At 39.3% G+C, this 17,633-nt stretch overlaps 1 protein-coding gene across 6 annotated transcripts in view; it reads left to right on the top strand.

Annotated features, from left to right (window-relative positions):
• POC1B (POC1 centriolar protein B) overlaps positions 1–17,633 on the top strand; it is a 148,919-nt gene that overhangs the window by 41,726 nt on the left and 89,560 nt on the right. For 3 of the 6 annotated variants that reach the window (XM_044980361.1, XM_044980387.1, XR_006572511.1), the window contains exon 10: positions 5,993–6,079. The exons of 1 other annotated variant lie outside the window; for it this stretch is intronic. In XM_044980361.1, the coding sequence (XP_044836296.1) occupies positions 5,993–6,079 (87 nt within the window). Of the gene's footprint in view, positions 1–5,992; positions 6,080–15,614; positions 15,763–16,155; positions 16,240–17,633 lie in introns of those variants that run through there. 2 more of the 6 variants (XM_044980401.1, XM_044980378.1) reach the window with 2 other exon arrangements.

Raw genomic sequence — 17,633 nt, 5'->3', positions numbered from 1 at the left:
ACGTCAACCCAGCACAAAATCAGATTTTCAGATTAAATTCACTATAAAACTATAGTGTATAACAATATTTTTATATTTACTCTCTTCAAGCCAGTTAATGGAGGTCAGTAGAATAACAATCGTGGTTGAAGCACAGAAGTAGGAGACAGTAGACCTTGATTCTAGTAATTTTTTCTGCCATACTTTTTTCCCTGTGATCTTCAGCAAATGACCTAATCTCAGTCTACCTCATTTTCTTTAGCTATTATCCTCTACTTTAAGACCAAATTCCCTTTAATAATTAATACTCGGAAAGTGCTGAGAGATCTTTGAATGGAAATTTCTGTAGAAGTGCTTATTTTTTATTGCATAGGTCAAAGGTTAATATTCCTTTAGAAATTATTAGAGTAGATTAATGAACATATTTAATATTATAACCTAATTGATTAGGTACTGTTTTAACTAAGGAAGATTCTCCAGTCAATCATCCTGTCAATGGAGAATTATCTGATACACTGTACTTTCTAGGGTTTTGGCCAGTCTCACTCTTTTTTTTTTTTTTTTTTTTTATATAAAGTTAAATGAAATTTCCACCAATACCCTTGGGGAGACTATTCTACAATCTAATTCATCTTGATGTCAGGAAATATTTTGAGAGATTTGTCTTAAATATTCTCTCTTAGCCTCATTCCATTGCTTTAGATTATGCTTATCTGTATTACACTAAATAATTATCCTCAGTATTTGTACCCTTGAAATATTTGTACACTGTTTCATGTCCTGCCCTCCCTACTTTCTTGCTTTATCTATACATATTTAGTTCTCGTTTTTATCTTGTAGACAAGCTCTGCAGCCCTTATTTTGTTGTTGTTGTTGTTGTTTTTTTAATTCTTTCCACCTTGTCGGCATCTTTCTGTTGTGCCCAGGAAGCATATTGCAGACTCGCATAAAGAGAGACTGTTACCTTCCTGCTCCAGGATGAGATTGGTATTGCATGAAAAGTTCTAAGTCCCCTTGCCTTCTTTAGTCCGATCACGTATCTATTGGCTTTCCAGTATCACTTCTAGGTCTCTTTCAGGATGACCACTTCCCATGTTTCTCCCCCCTATTAAGTAGAGCTGGGTAAATAATGGATATTTCAGTTTGCTGGCACTCGTGAAATATCATGAGTGCCACAAAAATTGTTTTGTGTTGAACCAAAACCAATATTCTTTTTTTAAATTTTTCTTCAAATTGGAGAAGTAAAAAAATTTCAAGTTGGGTTAAAACAAACTATTTTGGTTCATTTTGTTCCAATGTTTTTTGTTTCAATTTCAGACATTTTCAGAAAAGCCAAAGGGAGGGGAGGAAAACCACCCATATAACTTCTAGCCCTTTTGTTAGGGTACTCTCCTGGGATATGGGAGACCCAGCTTTAATATTCCCCTCCGCCTTATGCGGAGAAAGGATTTGAACTTGGCAAGAGAATGCTCTAGCCACTGGGTTATGGAGTATTCTGTTGTGGGTCTTTCTCAGTCTGTCCTGTTGAAGCTGTTCCATGGTGTGTAAATAAAGTCATTAGAGCAAGGACATGAACTTGGGCTTCTCACATCCTAGGTGAGTGGCCTAACCACCAGGGTCTAGAATAATTCTTGCTCTTTCCATGGGCAGGTGATTCATTGTCCTTCGCAATGGCAGTTCATAGTCATTCATGTCTAGAGTTTCCTCTTGTTTACAGTTATCAAGCCACTGCATTAAGTTCTTATCTAAGCCAATTTTAATTGTTTTTTTGAAACAGTAATAAATGTTTTATTAAAACCCAAATATATTACATGCAGTATGCTTCTGTTGTCAACTGATTTTGCATTTTTTTAATATATAAAACCACAATCAGGTTTGTTTGGCAGTGCTTATTCTTTATCAGCCTATGCTGCCTATTGCTCATGATTCACCTTACTCTATAAATGGCTAGGGATTTTTTATTTATTTATTTATTTATTTATTTTTTACTGAATTTCCTTGCTCTACGTCCTGTACAGCACAGTTACAGAACAGAATATATAGCTATCTTTGGTAAAAAGCCACATGATGGAAAACACCAAATGACTTGTTTTCATCCATGCAAGCATCTTTACATATTATTGGAGATTATAGTTGTAGAGAGGAACGGGAAATTATGCCTACATTTTTCATTCTTCTTGGTGTCTACAGCTTGCTCTAAACAAAGTTGCACCGGTTTAACTCAAACTGCAATGTTCCATCTATTTAGTGAAACTGGTGCAACTTTTTGTGTGGTCATCCTTACGCCAGATTAAATCTGTTTTACATGAGTTTAGTTTGCCTCTAAAGATGAGCTAAACCAAAGTAAACCAGATTTAAACCAATGAAGAATGGTCATACACAAACTTGCACCAGTTTAAATCAGTACTACATCCATTCTTTATTTAAACTAATGTAACCTGTGTGTAGACAAGTAGATATCTTTGCTGAAAAAACTTTAGAAATAAATCTGCGGATGGTTATTTCAGTATTTTTGGTTATTACGTAAGTGTAATAGGATAGCTGTAGTCTAACCAAACTAAAATAAGATAATTTTAAAATGCCACTTGAGTACAAATGTTAATATCATTTTTTTTACAAAAGTGCAAATTATGCTCTGTACAGAGTTTCATTTTCTTTGCTTAATATTGTTGCATATGCCTTGAAATGGGAAATAGTTTAGTTTCACTATAACTTCTGTAAAATAGCTCTATGTCCTTTTCTGAAATTCTGGTTTTGAACTAATGACAGCAGTACTCCTCAGTGAATCACAGCAAGTATCCCTAATGTTTGTAAAGCTCTTGGAAAATGGAAAAAGGTGGTGAAATGTGCTTATTATTGTATTTTATTTGCTTTAAGATTGTATTGAATAGTGTGCCCTTGGAATTGAAATTAAACTATGGATGTGGTTTGTCATGTATGTTGTTGTAATGATCCTTTACAGAAAGTAAAGGTGCTACAAGCAATAGTGAGAAGAGAGATTGGTTGAGCAGTTACAGTTGGGGGCCAAATTTTGCTCACATATACACTGTGGTAAATTCAGAGCAACTCCTAGAGTTATTCCCTCAATATTTTAAGTGTATTTTATAAGGTTTTTTTGATTGTTAATACATTCAGCTCAATTGTGTTGTACAATACGGCTTGCATTATGATATACCACAGCTATACATTATGTAAGATACTTTCTTTTTACAAGTATCAGAAGGGTAGCCGTGTTAGTCTGGTTCTGTAGAAGCAGCAAAGAATCCTGTGGCACCTTATAGACTAACCGACGTTTTGCAGCATGAGCTTTCGTGGGTGAATACCCACTTCTTCGGATGCAAGAAGTGCATCTTCTTCTTTTTACAGGTACCCTATTCCTCACACTGGCCATGCAATTCATTTACTATTCCTTAGCTCTATGACACACTCTTCTACTTTTTATCCAGTCCAAATATTTGGACTGTAAGAACATATTTGGACCAAACATGTTTGAACCGAAGAACATATCAGAGGGTTTGATGTTCAGATAACAAGGTGATGGAAATGGTGTAAAAACATAGGGTTCCACAGACATGCATAGCACTTCACATAAACAAGATAGATTCCCTAACCAGAAACACCTAGTGTAGGGTCCTGATCTGCAGGTTGCTCCATGTAGGCAGGCCCTTGCTCCTATGTACAGCCTCACTAACTTCACTGGGCCTCCTCATGGGTGTTAGGATCCGTCAACATGAAGCAGCTTTGTGTGACTGGGGCCAAAATAAACAAAGGGCTAGCAAGAGGGGAAAACAAAGGGAAAGGATGGGGAAAGAATAGGACAGCAGTGAGAACACAAAGATTATATAGTCACATGGGATGATGTATGTTTTGGTGGTGGTTTGGATTTAATTAAAGTTATGGTTTATAGGCAAGCTTATATCAATTGGATTTTAAGAAGGGATTTTAAGGAAGAGACACTGTAATACACAAGAGAAGCAGATATCGGGTTTTATAATAATTTTGAGTTTGATGCTTATGAGTCATTGATGCATAGGGGATAAGTTTCCAAAGTCTTCAGCATATTTTGGAATAATATATGACCTACATGACATAGCAGGAGTGCAGGGCTCAGCATTCAGTGGCTTCAGTTGTTCCTCTCCATCAGAGCTCTGTGTCATAATGGGTAATTGGTCTTTCTTTCCAAAGGCTGCACATGGAGATCCGTATTATCTCCTCTCTTCAATATCTACATGAAATCAGTGCAAAATATAGTGAGATGCCATGTACTCAGCTGTCAACAGTATGCTGATGACACTCAACTCATTTGCCTCCTTCACCCAGAAACTCTCCCAGACAGTAACTCTCAGCACCACCTAGTGCTGATAACAAACTTAGACAATATAGGACAACATAGAGAAAAGGGTTCTGCACCATCTGGGCTCAGCTTTCAGTTGTTTCCTCATCCGCTATAGAGCTCTGACTCTCAGGGCTTTTCCCCTGTGGGAGTCTTCCCTCATCCTCTTCCAGGCTGTCTTCCTGGGAGTTATCCTTCTCCAGGGCCTGCCAGAGGTGCAATTTGCCCTTCTGCAGCTCCTCTCTCCAGACTGAGCTCTCCACAGGCATCCCATGCTCCCTTCCCTACTGGGTCTAATAAATACATAGGGCCATCTGATTCCTAGCCAGTCAGGTCAGCTGGGACAGTAGCTAATCTGTCACAGCCAAGGCTGCATCCAACGCCCCTTAAGGGGCCAGCCAGCCTGTGACAAATCTCCCCCAACTATTTTACTCAAAAACAAAATCACTCTGAAGTCCACAATAAACTATTGTGTATTTTACATGCAAGATGCTCAGATACTATGGTAATCGGCAGTCATATAAAACCTTATGATAGGTGTAAGAAGAATTTTCCTTCTATGTTTTCATGAGGTTTTTATATTACATTCACATTAATATTTCTCTTAGCTCTCCCATTTTAGATAAAGAAGATTTTCAGAACCATAACTAAAGGTACAAATCAAGCACTTCTAACTTCTGTTCAAACATGAACCAAACAATATCAAATAAATTAGTATCTTGACAGCACAGACTTCTGATATTTTGTGGTGTGTAGCTATGTAATGCATGTCAGGCAGAATGCAGATCTTCATAGTCAATCACTTTCATATAGTAGCTCACCATGAATCAGTTTTTGCATGTTTTTCAGACATCGTGACTTCTATTCAGACGCTTGACCTACCACAGAAACCACTGTTGCCTCATAACCTAAAAAAGAACCATGATTTGCAAATGAGAATTAGAGTTCTTTTGAAAGTAGGGCTTAGGCTTCTAAATGACTTAGATGCTTTTGAAAATTGTACTCATAGTCTAGCTACGTGCAATCATATTTCCAGAGCGGAAAAAGATGAAAGCATAGCAGAAATTTTACAAGGAATCTTCAGAAGAATAGACTGCAGAAACTACATACTTCCCTTTATTAGTTTGGGCTTCAGATCACATGAGAAAATATATAGCGGCCACATTTGGAAGCTTGGAAAAAAGCTTCCTGGAATGCATTTCTTCAAAGGTCATTAGTGATTCTATTGGAGATCAGCAGCTGGCTTAAATTTTGGGTAACATCAGTGTTAACTGCCCTGATTAAATCAATTTTATAATTGCTATTTCCACTCGTACATTTTCATATTCTATCATAAAATTTTACTTCTTGATTCGTAGCTCCTGTGCTAAGAATAAGAACCTTTGAGTCAATTTATTTTTTGGGGGTGTTTGAGGTTTATAACAAAAGTATGGACTGTCGACCTATTTGATATGATCTGCGTTAATATAATTGGTTTCTTTAATGTGTAGTTACCAATACATTATGATTATGATAACAGGAAAGGCTTCAAGAAAGCAGTTTCTTTTATGAATATATTACCCTTACCTGTAGCTGTGTTGATAGGGATGCCCTCATTTAACATATGGTCTTTGTGGGCTCAGTCTTGTTTCCATTTTCTATTGATACAGAAATACTAACAGCAAAATTTGTTTTTGACAGATAGATCCTAGCTTCGATGTGACAGATACACAAACGCTTGACCCACCTGTTGTAGATATTAGTTCCTCCGTGTATTTCAGTTCTCCGGTAAGTTTCGTGGGGGGGACATGTTTGGAAGGACAAAGCATAGTTTAAATTAATAGGTTAGTGGCAATGTGGACTTCTCTAAATTGATAAAATGTAGTCAGAGTCCAATAAATAGTTTTACTATTAAGAGAGTCTTAACGTCTTAGCCACCATGTTCAAATTTCCTTCCACAATTCAGTGTTAACCAGAAGATGGTGCAAGAGTGAAGTTTTCACTTGGCTTAAGAGATTTAATCTTTTATTGTACTGAAGAGAAGCTCATAATTAGCTGTTGAAAAATCACATATTGTTTCTGTGTAAATATTTAATTTATGAAATATTTGACTTTGCTAACTTAAGTTGCAGACAAGTAGACGTCCTGGAAAAACAAAGAACAGTCTTCTTATTGATTGAGTGCTAATAATGATACGATTTGATTTTTCTCCTTTTATGGTGTCAGCTAGCGCACATCATTCTAAGAAGGAATGATAGGATTAGTTCCTTTTAGTGTTCACTTTCATGTAACAGTGGCGTGTGGGAGGAAAGAAAGGCAATATTTAAATGGTGCTTTCGTAGGAGGAGAAAAATGCACACTTAGTGTTGGATAATAAAAGATGTACTGTTCTAGAGTTAGGTTAAAATGAGAGATCCTTTACTAGGATGAGAATGTTTCCTCCTTCCCTCTCCCTCCCCCTGAATTATTAGCTCTGAAATTGTTCCACTGAATTTAATTATTAGATGACAGGATTTGTAAAGAGGGTGCTTTCTAAGGCAATGGTAATCACCATAAGTAGGTTTCATCTGGCTAGAGTGGATGGATGATTTTATGGTTAAAGCACTGGACTGTGCAACAGATGTGTGTTTTGCTCCCTGTCTTCCCTCAGATTTTGTGTCACTTGATCTCTCTGCCCCCATCTATAAAATGGTGGCAGTAACACCTACATACAGGTGTGTGGTAAGTTATTTAATGTTTTAAAAGTGGTTTGAGATCCTTGGATGAAATGCTGTTCAGAGGTTCTAGTGGTGAGGTTAACCCTCTTTCCTCCCAAACTGAAATACTCACATAACATTTGGCTGTTGCAATTCAGATGCTTTGACCTCCTTAGCAATTTTGCTGTTGTGTTTTCAGTGTCACCAAGAAAATGTAGCTCTTTAACCTAGCTGGGGTCAAAATAATCCACTCACTTTACTGTGTATTTATTTTATAATTCTTGTAAGTAGTGGGAGAGAAAATACCCAAAAAAAGACCACCATAGAAGCATTTAACTTCAGAAAGATTAACTATACAAAAATGAGGAAGCTATTTAAGTGAAAATTAAAAGTTAGTCACAAGAGTGAAACAGCAAAAAAAACCAATTAAGCGCATCAGAAGTAGGAAGCCTGCCCAACAATCAATGGGACTACTGGATGATTGAGGTGGTAAAAGAGCACTCAAGGAAGACAAGGCCATTATGAAGAAGCTAAATTAATTCTTTGCATCAGTTTTCATTACAAAGGATGTGAGGGAAATTCCCACACCTAAGCCATTCTTTTTAGGTGACAGATTTGAGGAACTGTCCCAGATTGAAGTATCAGTAGAAGAGTTTTTGGAACAACTTGTTAAATTAAACAGTAATAACTCACCAGGACTAGATGGTATTTACCCAAGAGTTCTGAAGACATTCAAATATGAAATTGCAGAACTACTAACTATGTTATGTAATCTATCATTTAAATCTGTTTCTGTATCAGATGACTGGCAGCACATTAGCTATCATCCAATTTTTAAAAAAAGGGTTCCATAGGTGATCCTGGCAGTTACTGAAGTTAGGCTTAGAAGCCTGTAACATGCAAATTGATTGAAAATATAGTAAAAAAAACCAGGATTACCAGACTCATAAAAGAGCACAATATTTTGGAGACTAGTCAACTTGGCTTTAGTAAAGGGAAATGATGCCTCACTGAACATGTGTACAAGGGTGATCTAGTGGATAAAGTGTACTTGGACTTTCAGAAAGCCTTTCACTAGGTCCTTCACTAAAGGCTCTTAAGCAAAGTAAGCAGTCATGGGGTAAGAGGGACCTTTCCTTTCATGGATCAGTAACTGATTAAAAGATAGGAAACAAAGGGTAGAGGTAAATGGTCAGTTTTCAGAATGGAGAGAGGCAAATAGCTGTGTCCCCCAGGAATTTGCATTGCGACCAGTACTGTTCAACACATTCATAAATGATCTGGAAAAAGGGGTAAACAGTGAGGTGGTAAAATTTGCAGATGATACAGATTTCTCAAGATAGTTAAGTCCAAAACAGACTGTGAAGAGTTACAAAGGGATCTCACAAAACTGAGTGACTGGACAACAAAATGGCAGATGAAATTCAGTATCGATAAATCCAAAGTAGTGCACATGGGAAAACATAATCACAACTATACATATAAAATGATGGGGTCTAAATTAGCAGTTATCACCCAAGAAAAAGATCTTGGACTCATTGGGGATACTTCTCTGAAAACATTTGCTTAATGTGCAGCGGCAGTCAAAAAAGCTAACAATGTTAGGAACCATTAGGAAAGGGATAAATAATACAGTAAATATCATAATACCATTATATAAATCCATGATACACCCACAGCTTGAATATTGTGTACAGTTCTGGTTGCCCCCATATAAATAAATAAATAAATATTGGTATTGGAGAAGGTACAGCAGAGAAGGCCAACAAAAATGACTAGGGGTATGGAACAGCTTCCATATGAGGAGAGATGAAAAAGACTGGGACTGTTCCACTTCAAAAAGAGATGACTAAGTGGGGGCGGAAGGGCATGATAGAGGTCTATAACGCGGTGACCCCTTTCACGCAGCAAGCCTCTGATTGCGACCCTCCTTATACATTAAAAACACTTTTTTATATATTTAACACCATCATAAATGCTGGAGGCAAAGTGGGTTGGGGCTGGAGGCTGACCGCTCACAACCCCCCATGTAATAAGCTTGGGACCCCCCCTAGGGTCCCATCCCCCAGTTTGAGAATCACTGGGCTATAAAATCATGAATGATGTGGTGAAAGTGAATAGGGAAGTGTTATTTACCCCTTCACATAACATAAGAACCAGGAGCCACCCAACGAAATTAACAGGCAGCAGATTTAAAACAAACGAAAGGAAGTACATCACACAATTCACAGTCAACCTGTCGAACTCATTAACAAGATGTGAAGGCCAAAAGTATAACAGGGTTCAAAAGGGAATTTGATAAGTTCATGGAGGATAGGTCCATCAATGACTATTAGCCAAGATGATCAGGAATGCAACCCCATGCTCTGGGTGACCTAAGTCTCTGACTGCCAGAAGCTGGGAGTGAATGACAGGGAATGGATCAGTCAGTGATTGCCTGTTCTGTTCATTCCCTCTGGGGTATATAGCATTGGCCACTGTTGAAACACAGGATACTGGGCTAGATGGACCTGTGGTCTGACCCAGTAGGGCCACTCAACAGACAGAATTTTCTGGCTATTCAATAATTTTTGAAGTGTGTTGCATCTGAATCTTAACACTGATTGCAGGACTCAAGTGTACATGTATAGATAACAAAGAGAGATATTATAAAGCGCCCAATCACTTAATTTAATCTCATTCATTTATTTACCTGACCTATGACTGCTTTATGAAACATTTGTGTCCAGAATGCATCTTGTGGAGTTGAATAATAACATGAAGTGTTGATACATCCCTGGTAGCATCCCCTTGATTGCTGACAGCATCCCTTTCACTTTATAGCCTTTTGTCGTCCTTATTATAAGAGAGAGAACTACAAAACTCACCTATATGACTCTGCCAATAATGTACCAAATGTGAGTGGGTTTCTTGGTTAGCTTGTCCATCTATCACCCAGCCATGGCTCTCACCACACCCTTCTGCATCATAGAATCTGTGCTTGTCCCTTTCTTTCCTCCCTCTGGCTGCATTTCAACATAATTGTTCCCCTTACCCTCTACAGTCCCCACCTTCTCCTTTCCCCACCAGCACAAATCCAGATCCCACATCTACACCCTCCACTTCCCCCTCACCTATGATGACATTTGCCCCACCTTCCCTCCATCACCTGTTCATCCCTCTTGTGCCATCATTCCTAATCTCACCCGCCCCCCTTGCTGTCTCTGGGACACCCACTCCATCTCTTAAAGAAAAATGAAACAAAATGCTCCCTCCCTCGGAAAGCTACAGAAGGCTTCTTTCCCCAAAATCGTTACAAATTTTAGATTAGTTGGGGGAGCTCTCGCTAAACCTTCCCACAGCGAGCCTAATCCTTTGTCGCTTTGAGGGCCTTCTGTATACCTTGCCTTAGGACCCTTGTATAGGGGCCCTGTAAACCATAGGAAACTCAGTAGGGCCCCAACCTTCCAGGAAGAATGTTTCTATCTATTGCGGGGGGAGAGGGGAATTGCTACAAAGTGTCAAAAATGTTAATTTTTTAAATTTTGAACTACCTTTTTAGGGTATTCTAATTCACTTTATACTTGTTGGAAAAATTCTACCTTAAACCAAGATCTATCCTACCATCTTTGAGAATAAGACTTTTTTGTGTATTTTAGATTAAGGGACAGAATTAGACTTCTAATGAGAAAAGTCTCTATAACCTTAATTATGGAGTGTCTTGCTGCCTTATTAAAATTATGAAAGCTTTGGGAGTTACTGAATTATATGTTGAAATAGTTCTTGGGCACTATGGACTATTGATTGTTAGTTCTGTTGTCTGTTGCAGTAAAATGAGGAAAGAACGCAATCCCTAGATGTGGCTGTGTGTTAGCTTTTCCTTGTTTGGTTTTTTGTTGCTGTTGTTCATACAAGAATAATAAAATAACTGGAATTTGCACCATTGTTAGCAAGAAGAGACTGCCAGTTCTGAATATTTCCCCCCTGCAATCCTATTGTAGCCAATAAATACTACAAACTGGGGAGGGGGTCACGAAGGAACATTCAGGGGGACACAGCGGGGCCCAGGCTAGCCTCCACAGGGGGTGGGGGAGGGAGCACCACCTTGCCCCACACCCAGCTGCAGCTCCAGCCCCAGCTCCAGCACTCCTGGCCCCAACCACAGGCCTGCTCCTAGCCCCAACTGCGGCTCTGCTCCCAACCCCAGATCCCAACCACAGTTTTGGGGTGTGTGGGGGGCCCAGACAACTTCCATTACAGGTGGGGAGGGGGTGTGCCAGAAAACTTTTTGGGACCACTGAAATATTATTTTATGTACAAAATATATTCAGGAGGAGAGAGTTCACTTGTGAAGACAGAAAATATTTCAGTAAATGTTGTGACACCGGGGTATCCTAGTTACTAGACAACATTGCAAAACCAGTTAGGAGCCACATCCTAACTACTTGCGTAAGCAGAGATTTGAAAAAATCTACTCGAAAGAACACAATTTATAAAGATGTAAAAGTTTAAAAACTAAATGTTGTACTATCTTCAAAATCAATGTGGAAAAAAGGGTATTCACCTATTGTCCCCCTCAAATAATGCCAGTAATTTGTAATTAATCTGCTAAACTTATAATGAATAGTAAATGTAGCTCATTAAAAATACATTGATCTTTAGGATAACAACATTCTTCATTGGCAAGATATAGAATCACAGATTACAGTTCTTTAATGTGTGAGGATCTCAGGCTAGTTTGTTTTTGTTATAAAGGTGGCTTTCTCTCTTCCATTCAAAACACGACTTGCCTTCTCCCTCCCCTCCCCCGCCCCCACTGTACTACTGACATCTTAGTATTGTCTTTGTGTTCCTGAGTTACCAAAAAGTAAAAGTTGGAAAGGACTTTTTTTTTCTTCCCGTAGGACTGTTTCTTTCTGCCCCACCCTTTGGTTTTTGCTTATATGTTGAGGGTGTATTTTTTCAATTAAATGTGCAAACCAATGCACAGTTAACCTCAGGTCCCATGATAAACCTGGGGTAAGCTGATGTCTCGCTAGCTGTTCTGACAGCAGCAGGAAATCACTCTGAAGGCTCTCTAGTGTTCCATCTGTTGACCTTGCTCATGTAAACAGGATTTGAAGGAAGCAGAGCAGTGTGAAGTCTGAACTAGCTATGTTGCCTGTAATACATATTTGCTGCCCTCTCCTCCATTGATACTTATCAAATGCAAGATGTATTTTTTGTTCGTACACAATATCGACTCTACAATTAAGACCGTGTGCTAAATATTTTAAGGGGGGGATAAGCATTGTTCCTTTTTGCTTGGTGAGGAGTAGATTAATTTGAAGGTTTTCAAAATGTTTTAAGTGATCAAATTTTTTTTTTTTTTTTGGAGGCAGCGTAACATTTTAAAGAAGGGGTTAGGAACAAAGTTAATGCTCAGAAATTATCATTCAGAAAGATGAAATATTGCTAACTAGTCCATGCCCCTTTAGTAGTAGGTGTCTGGATTTCTCGATGCTAAAAGCAGAAAAGATTTTGTCTTATTTATTTTCACAGACATTAACCTAGACTCCCCTACTTCTCCCACAACCTCTCCCAAGAAAGGTGCCTATCCACAACTCTAGCAGTTTTTTTACACACAATTGAAATTACCTTCTGGGATGTGACTACTACCAGTATAGATTAATTGTCATCATATGCCACGTAGGCAAGTAGTAGCCAATCTGGCAGCAAGATTTTGCACCATTTTCCCCTCCCAATGTACAGGCAGTCTTCTCCAGCTCTTTCCCTATCTTACTGGAAGAAGCTGCCATTGATACCGCTGGCTGGGGCACCATCTTTCTTCCTTGGCTTAACGCAGCATCAGAATTACATGGAACAGAGGAGAACAAAGAAAATCTCCTCTAAGAAAAAGTGAAGGAAGAAGGGACCCTTCTGTTCCTCTCTCTACAGTTTTGAACAGGGATCTACATTGTTCATCCTCCTCCGGCCTGACCTGTACAATACACTAAATGAGCGTGCTCTTAAACTTCCCTTGGTCAGTGTAGGCTACAATACTGTCTCTCTTTGGCCCCTCTTGCACATTTCCTGGGCACAAGCTCTCTCTGTTACTCCTTCAAGAAAATGGGATCCTGCAGCCCATCTGCTCTAGGCCCCAAAACCAGTGTTGACCCACCCAGCCTCCCCACTAGCTTGAGCACACTCATTCCCTCCGCTCCAACAGTGTGGTCACTCTAGGTTTATGACTTAACTCTCTAGGAGCATGTGATAGGTGAAGCAAACAGACACATAGATAGGCCTTGCAAAGGTTTCCGAGCACACTCATTCTTTTTACTTAGGTAGCATAGAAGACCTACAGATCCAGAAAAGTTATAATAAAACACTACACACACTTTCCTGCCTCAGTTTCCTCCTCATTCTGGAGCATTTCCTTTGCTTATGTCAGAGTTCTCTGAGGAATTCTGAATTCTTCTCCTCCAAATCATGGAGTCTCTACTCCTCCTCCAAGTCAGCTTCCTTTTACCTTGCCTCGTTCCAGAGTTAAACAGCCCCTGCACTCCCTGTGCCCTCCTCGCAGGAGAGCATGCCCCTCTCTTTCTTTCTCTTGAGTTTATAAATCTTACCACTAACACCTGGTTCCTTTGTTCTGCTGCTGGGAAAATTCTGCTGCTCCAAATCCTACCCGTCTGCAGACAAACTTGCTTGGGCTAGTTACTCAACTGGAGTACAGTCGTTAGCCTTAACAACTATCCATTGTCCCTGGTCTTGGAAATACGTAATACAGCCCCATGGCTGACTGCACAGACATCTAATGAAACAACAATTTAATAATTTCATCAGTCAGAATTCATAAGTTGTACATAGGCAGAATCCCCAAATTGTCTCAGGTTTTGATTCTCTGGTTCTGGAATGCAGTCACATCACAATTACTTGACATGTGCAGTATACGTGACTTTAAGAGGCATGCTAGTGCAATTGATAATGGATCTAAAAATTAGCTATACACAAGAGGGAAGTAATACATATGTAATAAGGGAGAAATATGATCTTAATGGCCTTTCTTTGCACTGTTTATAATGATGATATTCTAACAGGACATGTAACTACTAGTATACTAAGAAAGAATTGGGAATGTATGTTGCATTGCTGCATAATTAAGTATTAATATATGCCAGGGTGTTCATTAATAGTGCTTTGAGTAAATTGAAGACTGAACTTGACTTAATATCCTATATAGTTGGAGAGGAAGATTTCCTGTGCTATTTTTAAGTATGTAGCCTGTGCCCAATAATTACATTCGTTCAGCTATAGTATTAGTTAATAAGTAAAGTCGTTAATCATGTTTATAACAGTAGTGCGTAAGGGCCAACCAAGACCAAGGCCCTATTTTGCTAGGCACTGTACAAATGCAAAGTAGTGGACTGTACCAGATGTAGTCAAGCTCCCTTGGCTGGACACTTGCAAAACTGCTGCTGGGGGATCCAATCTCTGCATTCCATGTACCACTAGTGTTCTGGGGCTGGGCATAGTTTAAGCACTGTCTCTGGCTTTGGGCCTCTAGGCAGACACACAGGTGCAAACCTTATGTCTGACCCCATGTTCTTGGCAATGGACTCCCTGCGATCCCATTATCCAAAGTTAAGCCATTAGAAGAGTAGCAGCCAAAGCCGGGATCTCTGGACAGTCAGGGCTTGTCCAGGTGGAGATATTTAGTATGCAGCCTTCACCAGGGTGTGAATGTACAGTGCTATTGCCACACACACAGCTTCACTCAGCACCTGCACCTCTTCTCCCCTGTCCTTCTTCCTCCTGTCCCTTTCCGTTTGTTTCCATTTAGCCAATCCCCTCCCAAGTAATCCCACCCAAAGGGTGGAAAGAATCATGGAACTGACATATTTGCCACCATCATCTCGTTCACTCTGCTTTTGTGTTATGCTCAGTGGCGGATTATCCACTGGGCTAATGGGGCACATGTTCTGGGGCCCTGGGAAAATGGAGGGCCTAGGAAAATGGGTGCCCCCCGACCCAACCCACTCCTCCCACCCAGCACTCCTGCCAGGGAAGCCCCTGTGCCCCAACTCTGCTCCCCAGCAGGAGTGCTGGGTAAGAGTGGGGCAAGCTCCCATGTCCCAACCCCATTTATCCAACAGGAACATCAGGGAGGGGCAGGGGAGACTGCAGGCAGAAGGGGTGGGGAGGGGCTCTCACTTGCTCTGGCCCAGGGCCCCATAAAATCCACCTCTAGTTATACCCCTTCCCCCACCCCGTGTCTGTCTTGTCTATTTAGATGGTAAGCTCTTTAAGACAGGATTGGCAATGGGGCCCTATTCTTGGTTGGCCCTTAGGCAATACTATAATAAACATGATTAATAATGAAATTCTTAATATTTTGTTTCATGTTGTAAAATTAACTGATTATTTTCTAGTAGATGAGTTATAGCTGGCAAAAAAAAGTCAATTTTTTTTAATGTGGCAGCAAAACACAGTGTTAAGTGAAATGGTTAAAGAAAGTTTATCAAGTCAGTCTGTTCTTTATTGTAGTTCCTTTAGCAAATCAGCACATTTCTGGGAACTGGTTGTGTAAAAGTTCCAGGTATTAATTCTGTGTCATAACTTCCTGAGATACTGTACTTGTAAGCTGTCATAGTAATTTTTTTCCCTAGGCTGGGAATCTAAGCTGTTTATCCAAGTTCTCACAGCTGATTCTCAGGCATGTAGAAAATGTCCGGCAGCTATCAACCCACGCATCCAATAACAACTGGTTCCTTCCTCTTCCTGTGGAAGAGTAACATCCTCTGAGAAGAACTGTACCCTGAGGAATGCAAAAACTAGCAGCTAGTCTTTCACACAGGAAATAACTACTAAAGCACTTTCAGAAAAGCGCTTCTTTCACTTGGACTGTCAGCTTGTAATGATCTTTCTGCTGACCTAGGATATGATTTATTACTGGTCTAAATGCCATTTGTGAGTCTGTTAGTTCAATGGAAAATAAAGAACCTAGCATTCACCAGTTCCGTAAATCTTTTAAACCCCTCTTGTTTTGGATATAGTGGCACAAGTGAATTTAGTTGAGTATTTTATTCAGTTAATTTAACTGAATTTTAAAATGATGAAAATGTTTGGTGGTGGTTGTGTTTATAGTGTGTGTAATGTGTGGTTTCCCCTTCCCTTAAAAGTTAATGGGTTACATTTTTTTATCTGAAGTTGTGTGCTAAGGCTGTGACACAAACTGACACAAAGCTTGGGAACAAGACATTGAGGCTGGAGCAGTGCCCTTGACTTACCCTGTTATTCCTAACCATTGCACGAGTCGGAGCTTGGTACAGGATGCTGACAACCATGTGTGCTGCAAAATTTGAATGTGAACTGAAATGCTTATTTAACAAAACAAAAAAATACAAATATTTAAGATTTAAAATGAGTGATCAAGCACTTTCAAATAAAGTGTATTTCTCTTTGTAACTGATTTTAAAGCTGTTCCTCCTTTGCTTATCTGACAGCTGTCAAGTCAAGCCCGTAGAATTCTGTTTATCCTGTTACTGACTACACTGCTAACATCTCGTTCAGTCACGGAATGCAGCCACCTGCTCCACTTTAAATGATGGAAGTGACTTATGTCCATGTCAGCTCCATTACAGTGGCTCTCCCTGCTGCTATCGTGGTACTCCCTATGTGGTCAATAACTAGCAATAAGAGCAGCATTGCAGTTCCTATTGTGTTTCTGTGCATGAGGAAAAAGTACTTATTAATAGTTAAGAGCAGAAGGGACCATTATGATTGTCCAGGCTAACCACCTGCATATCTCAGGCCATGGAATTTCACCTAGTAATTTCTGCATGAAGCTAACATCTGCTTGAGCTAGAGCATTTTTTTTTTTAAGAAAGATCTCCAATCTTGACTTTGTTATGCATTTATCTGTTACTATCAGAAAACTTCTCTTCTTTTAGGTGTTTATGAATCCAGACCACATGAGCTCTTTTAACCTTCTCTTCAATAAATTAAACAATGTTTTAAGACTCTCACTATAAGTTTTCCAGACCTTGAATCATTCTTGTAGCTCTCTTTCTGAACCTCTTGCAGTTTTTCCACATCCTTTTTGATGTGCGGACACCAGAACTGGACAAAGTAATCAAACAATGGTCTTACCAATGCAGTAATACATATGTAATATCAACTTCCTCCTACTACTTGATATTTCCCTACTTATTATACAACCAATGATTACCTTTGCACTCTCAGATGTTATATCACACTGCAAACTCTTGTTCAGTTGATTATATACCATAACACCTTAGTTCTTTTTAGTGTCACTGCTTTCCAAGATAGATCCACTCCCACATCCTGCAAGTTTGATCTAGTTTATTTGTTCCTAGATGTGTGTCCTTGTTGGCTATATTAAAATTCATGGTGTTTGAATGAGCCATGCTTACCAAGTGACCCAGATTACTCTGTAGAGTTGACCTGTCTTCATTATTTACCATTCCACCAATCTTTGTGATATGTAAACTTTTTCAGAAATTATTTTGTTTTCTTCTTGATTATTGATAAAGATATTGACCAGCAGTGGGCCAGTAACAGATTCTACTGGAATTACTAGAAACACCACCATTTGTTGATGATTCAACATTTACTTTTGGAGATTCATCAACTAACTAGTTTTTAACCTATTTCATGTGTTACAC

This window comes from Mauremys mutica, chromosome 1, assembly GCF_020497125.1.
Source record: "Mauremys mutica isolate MM-2020 ecotype Southern chromosome 1, ASM2049712v1, whole genome shotgun sequence".
Taxonomy (NCBI): domain Eukaryota; kingdom Metazoa; phylum Chordata; order Testudines; family Geoemydidae; genus Mauremys; species Mauremys mutica.
This window is presented reverse-complemented; position numbering and strand designations above follow the sequence as displayed.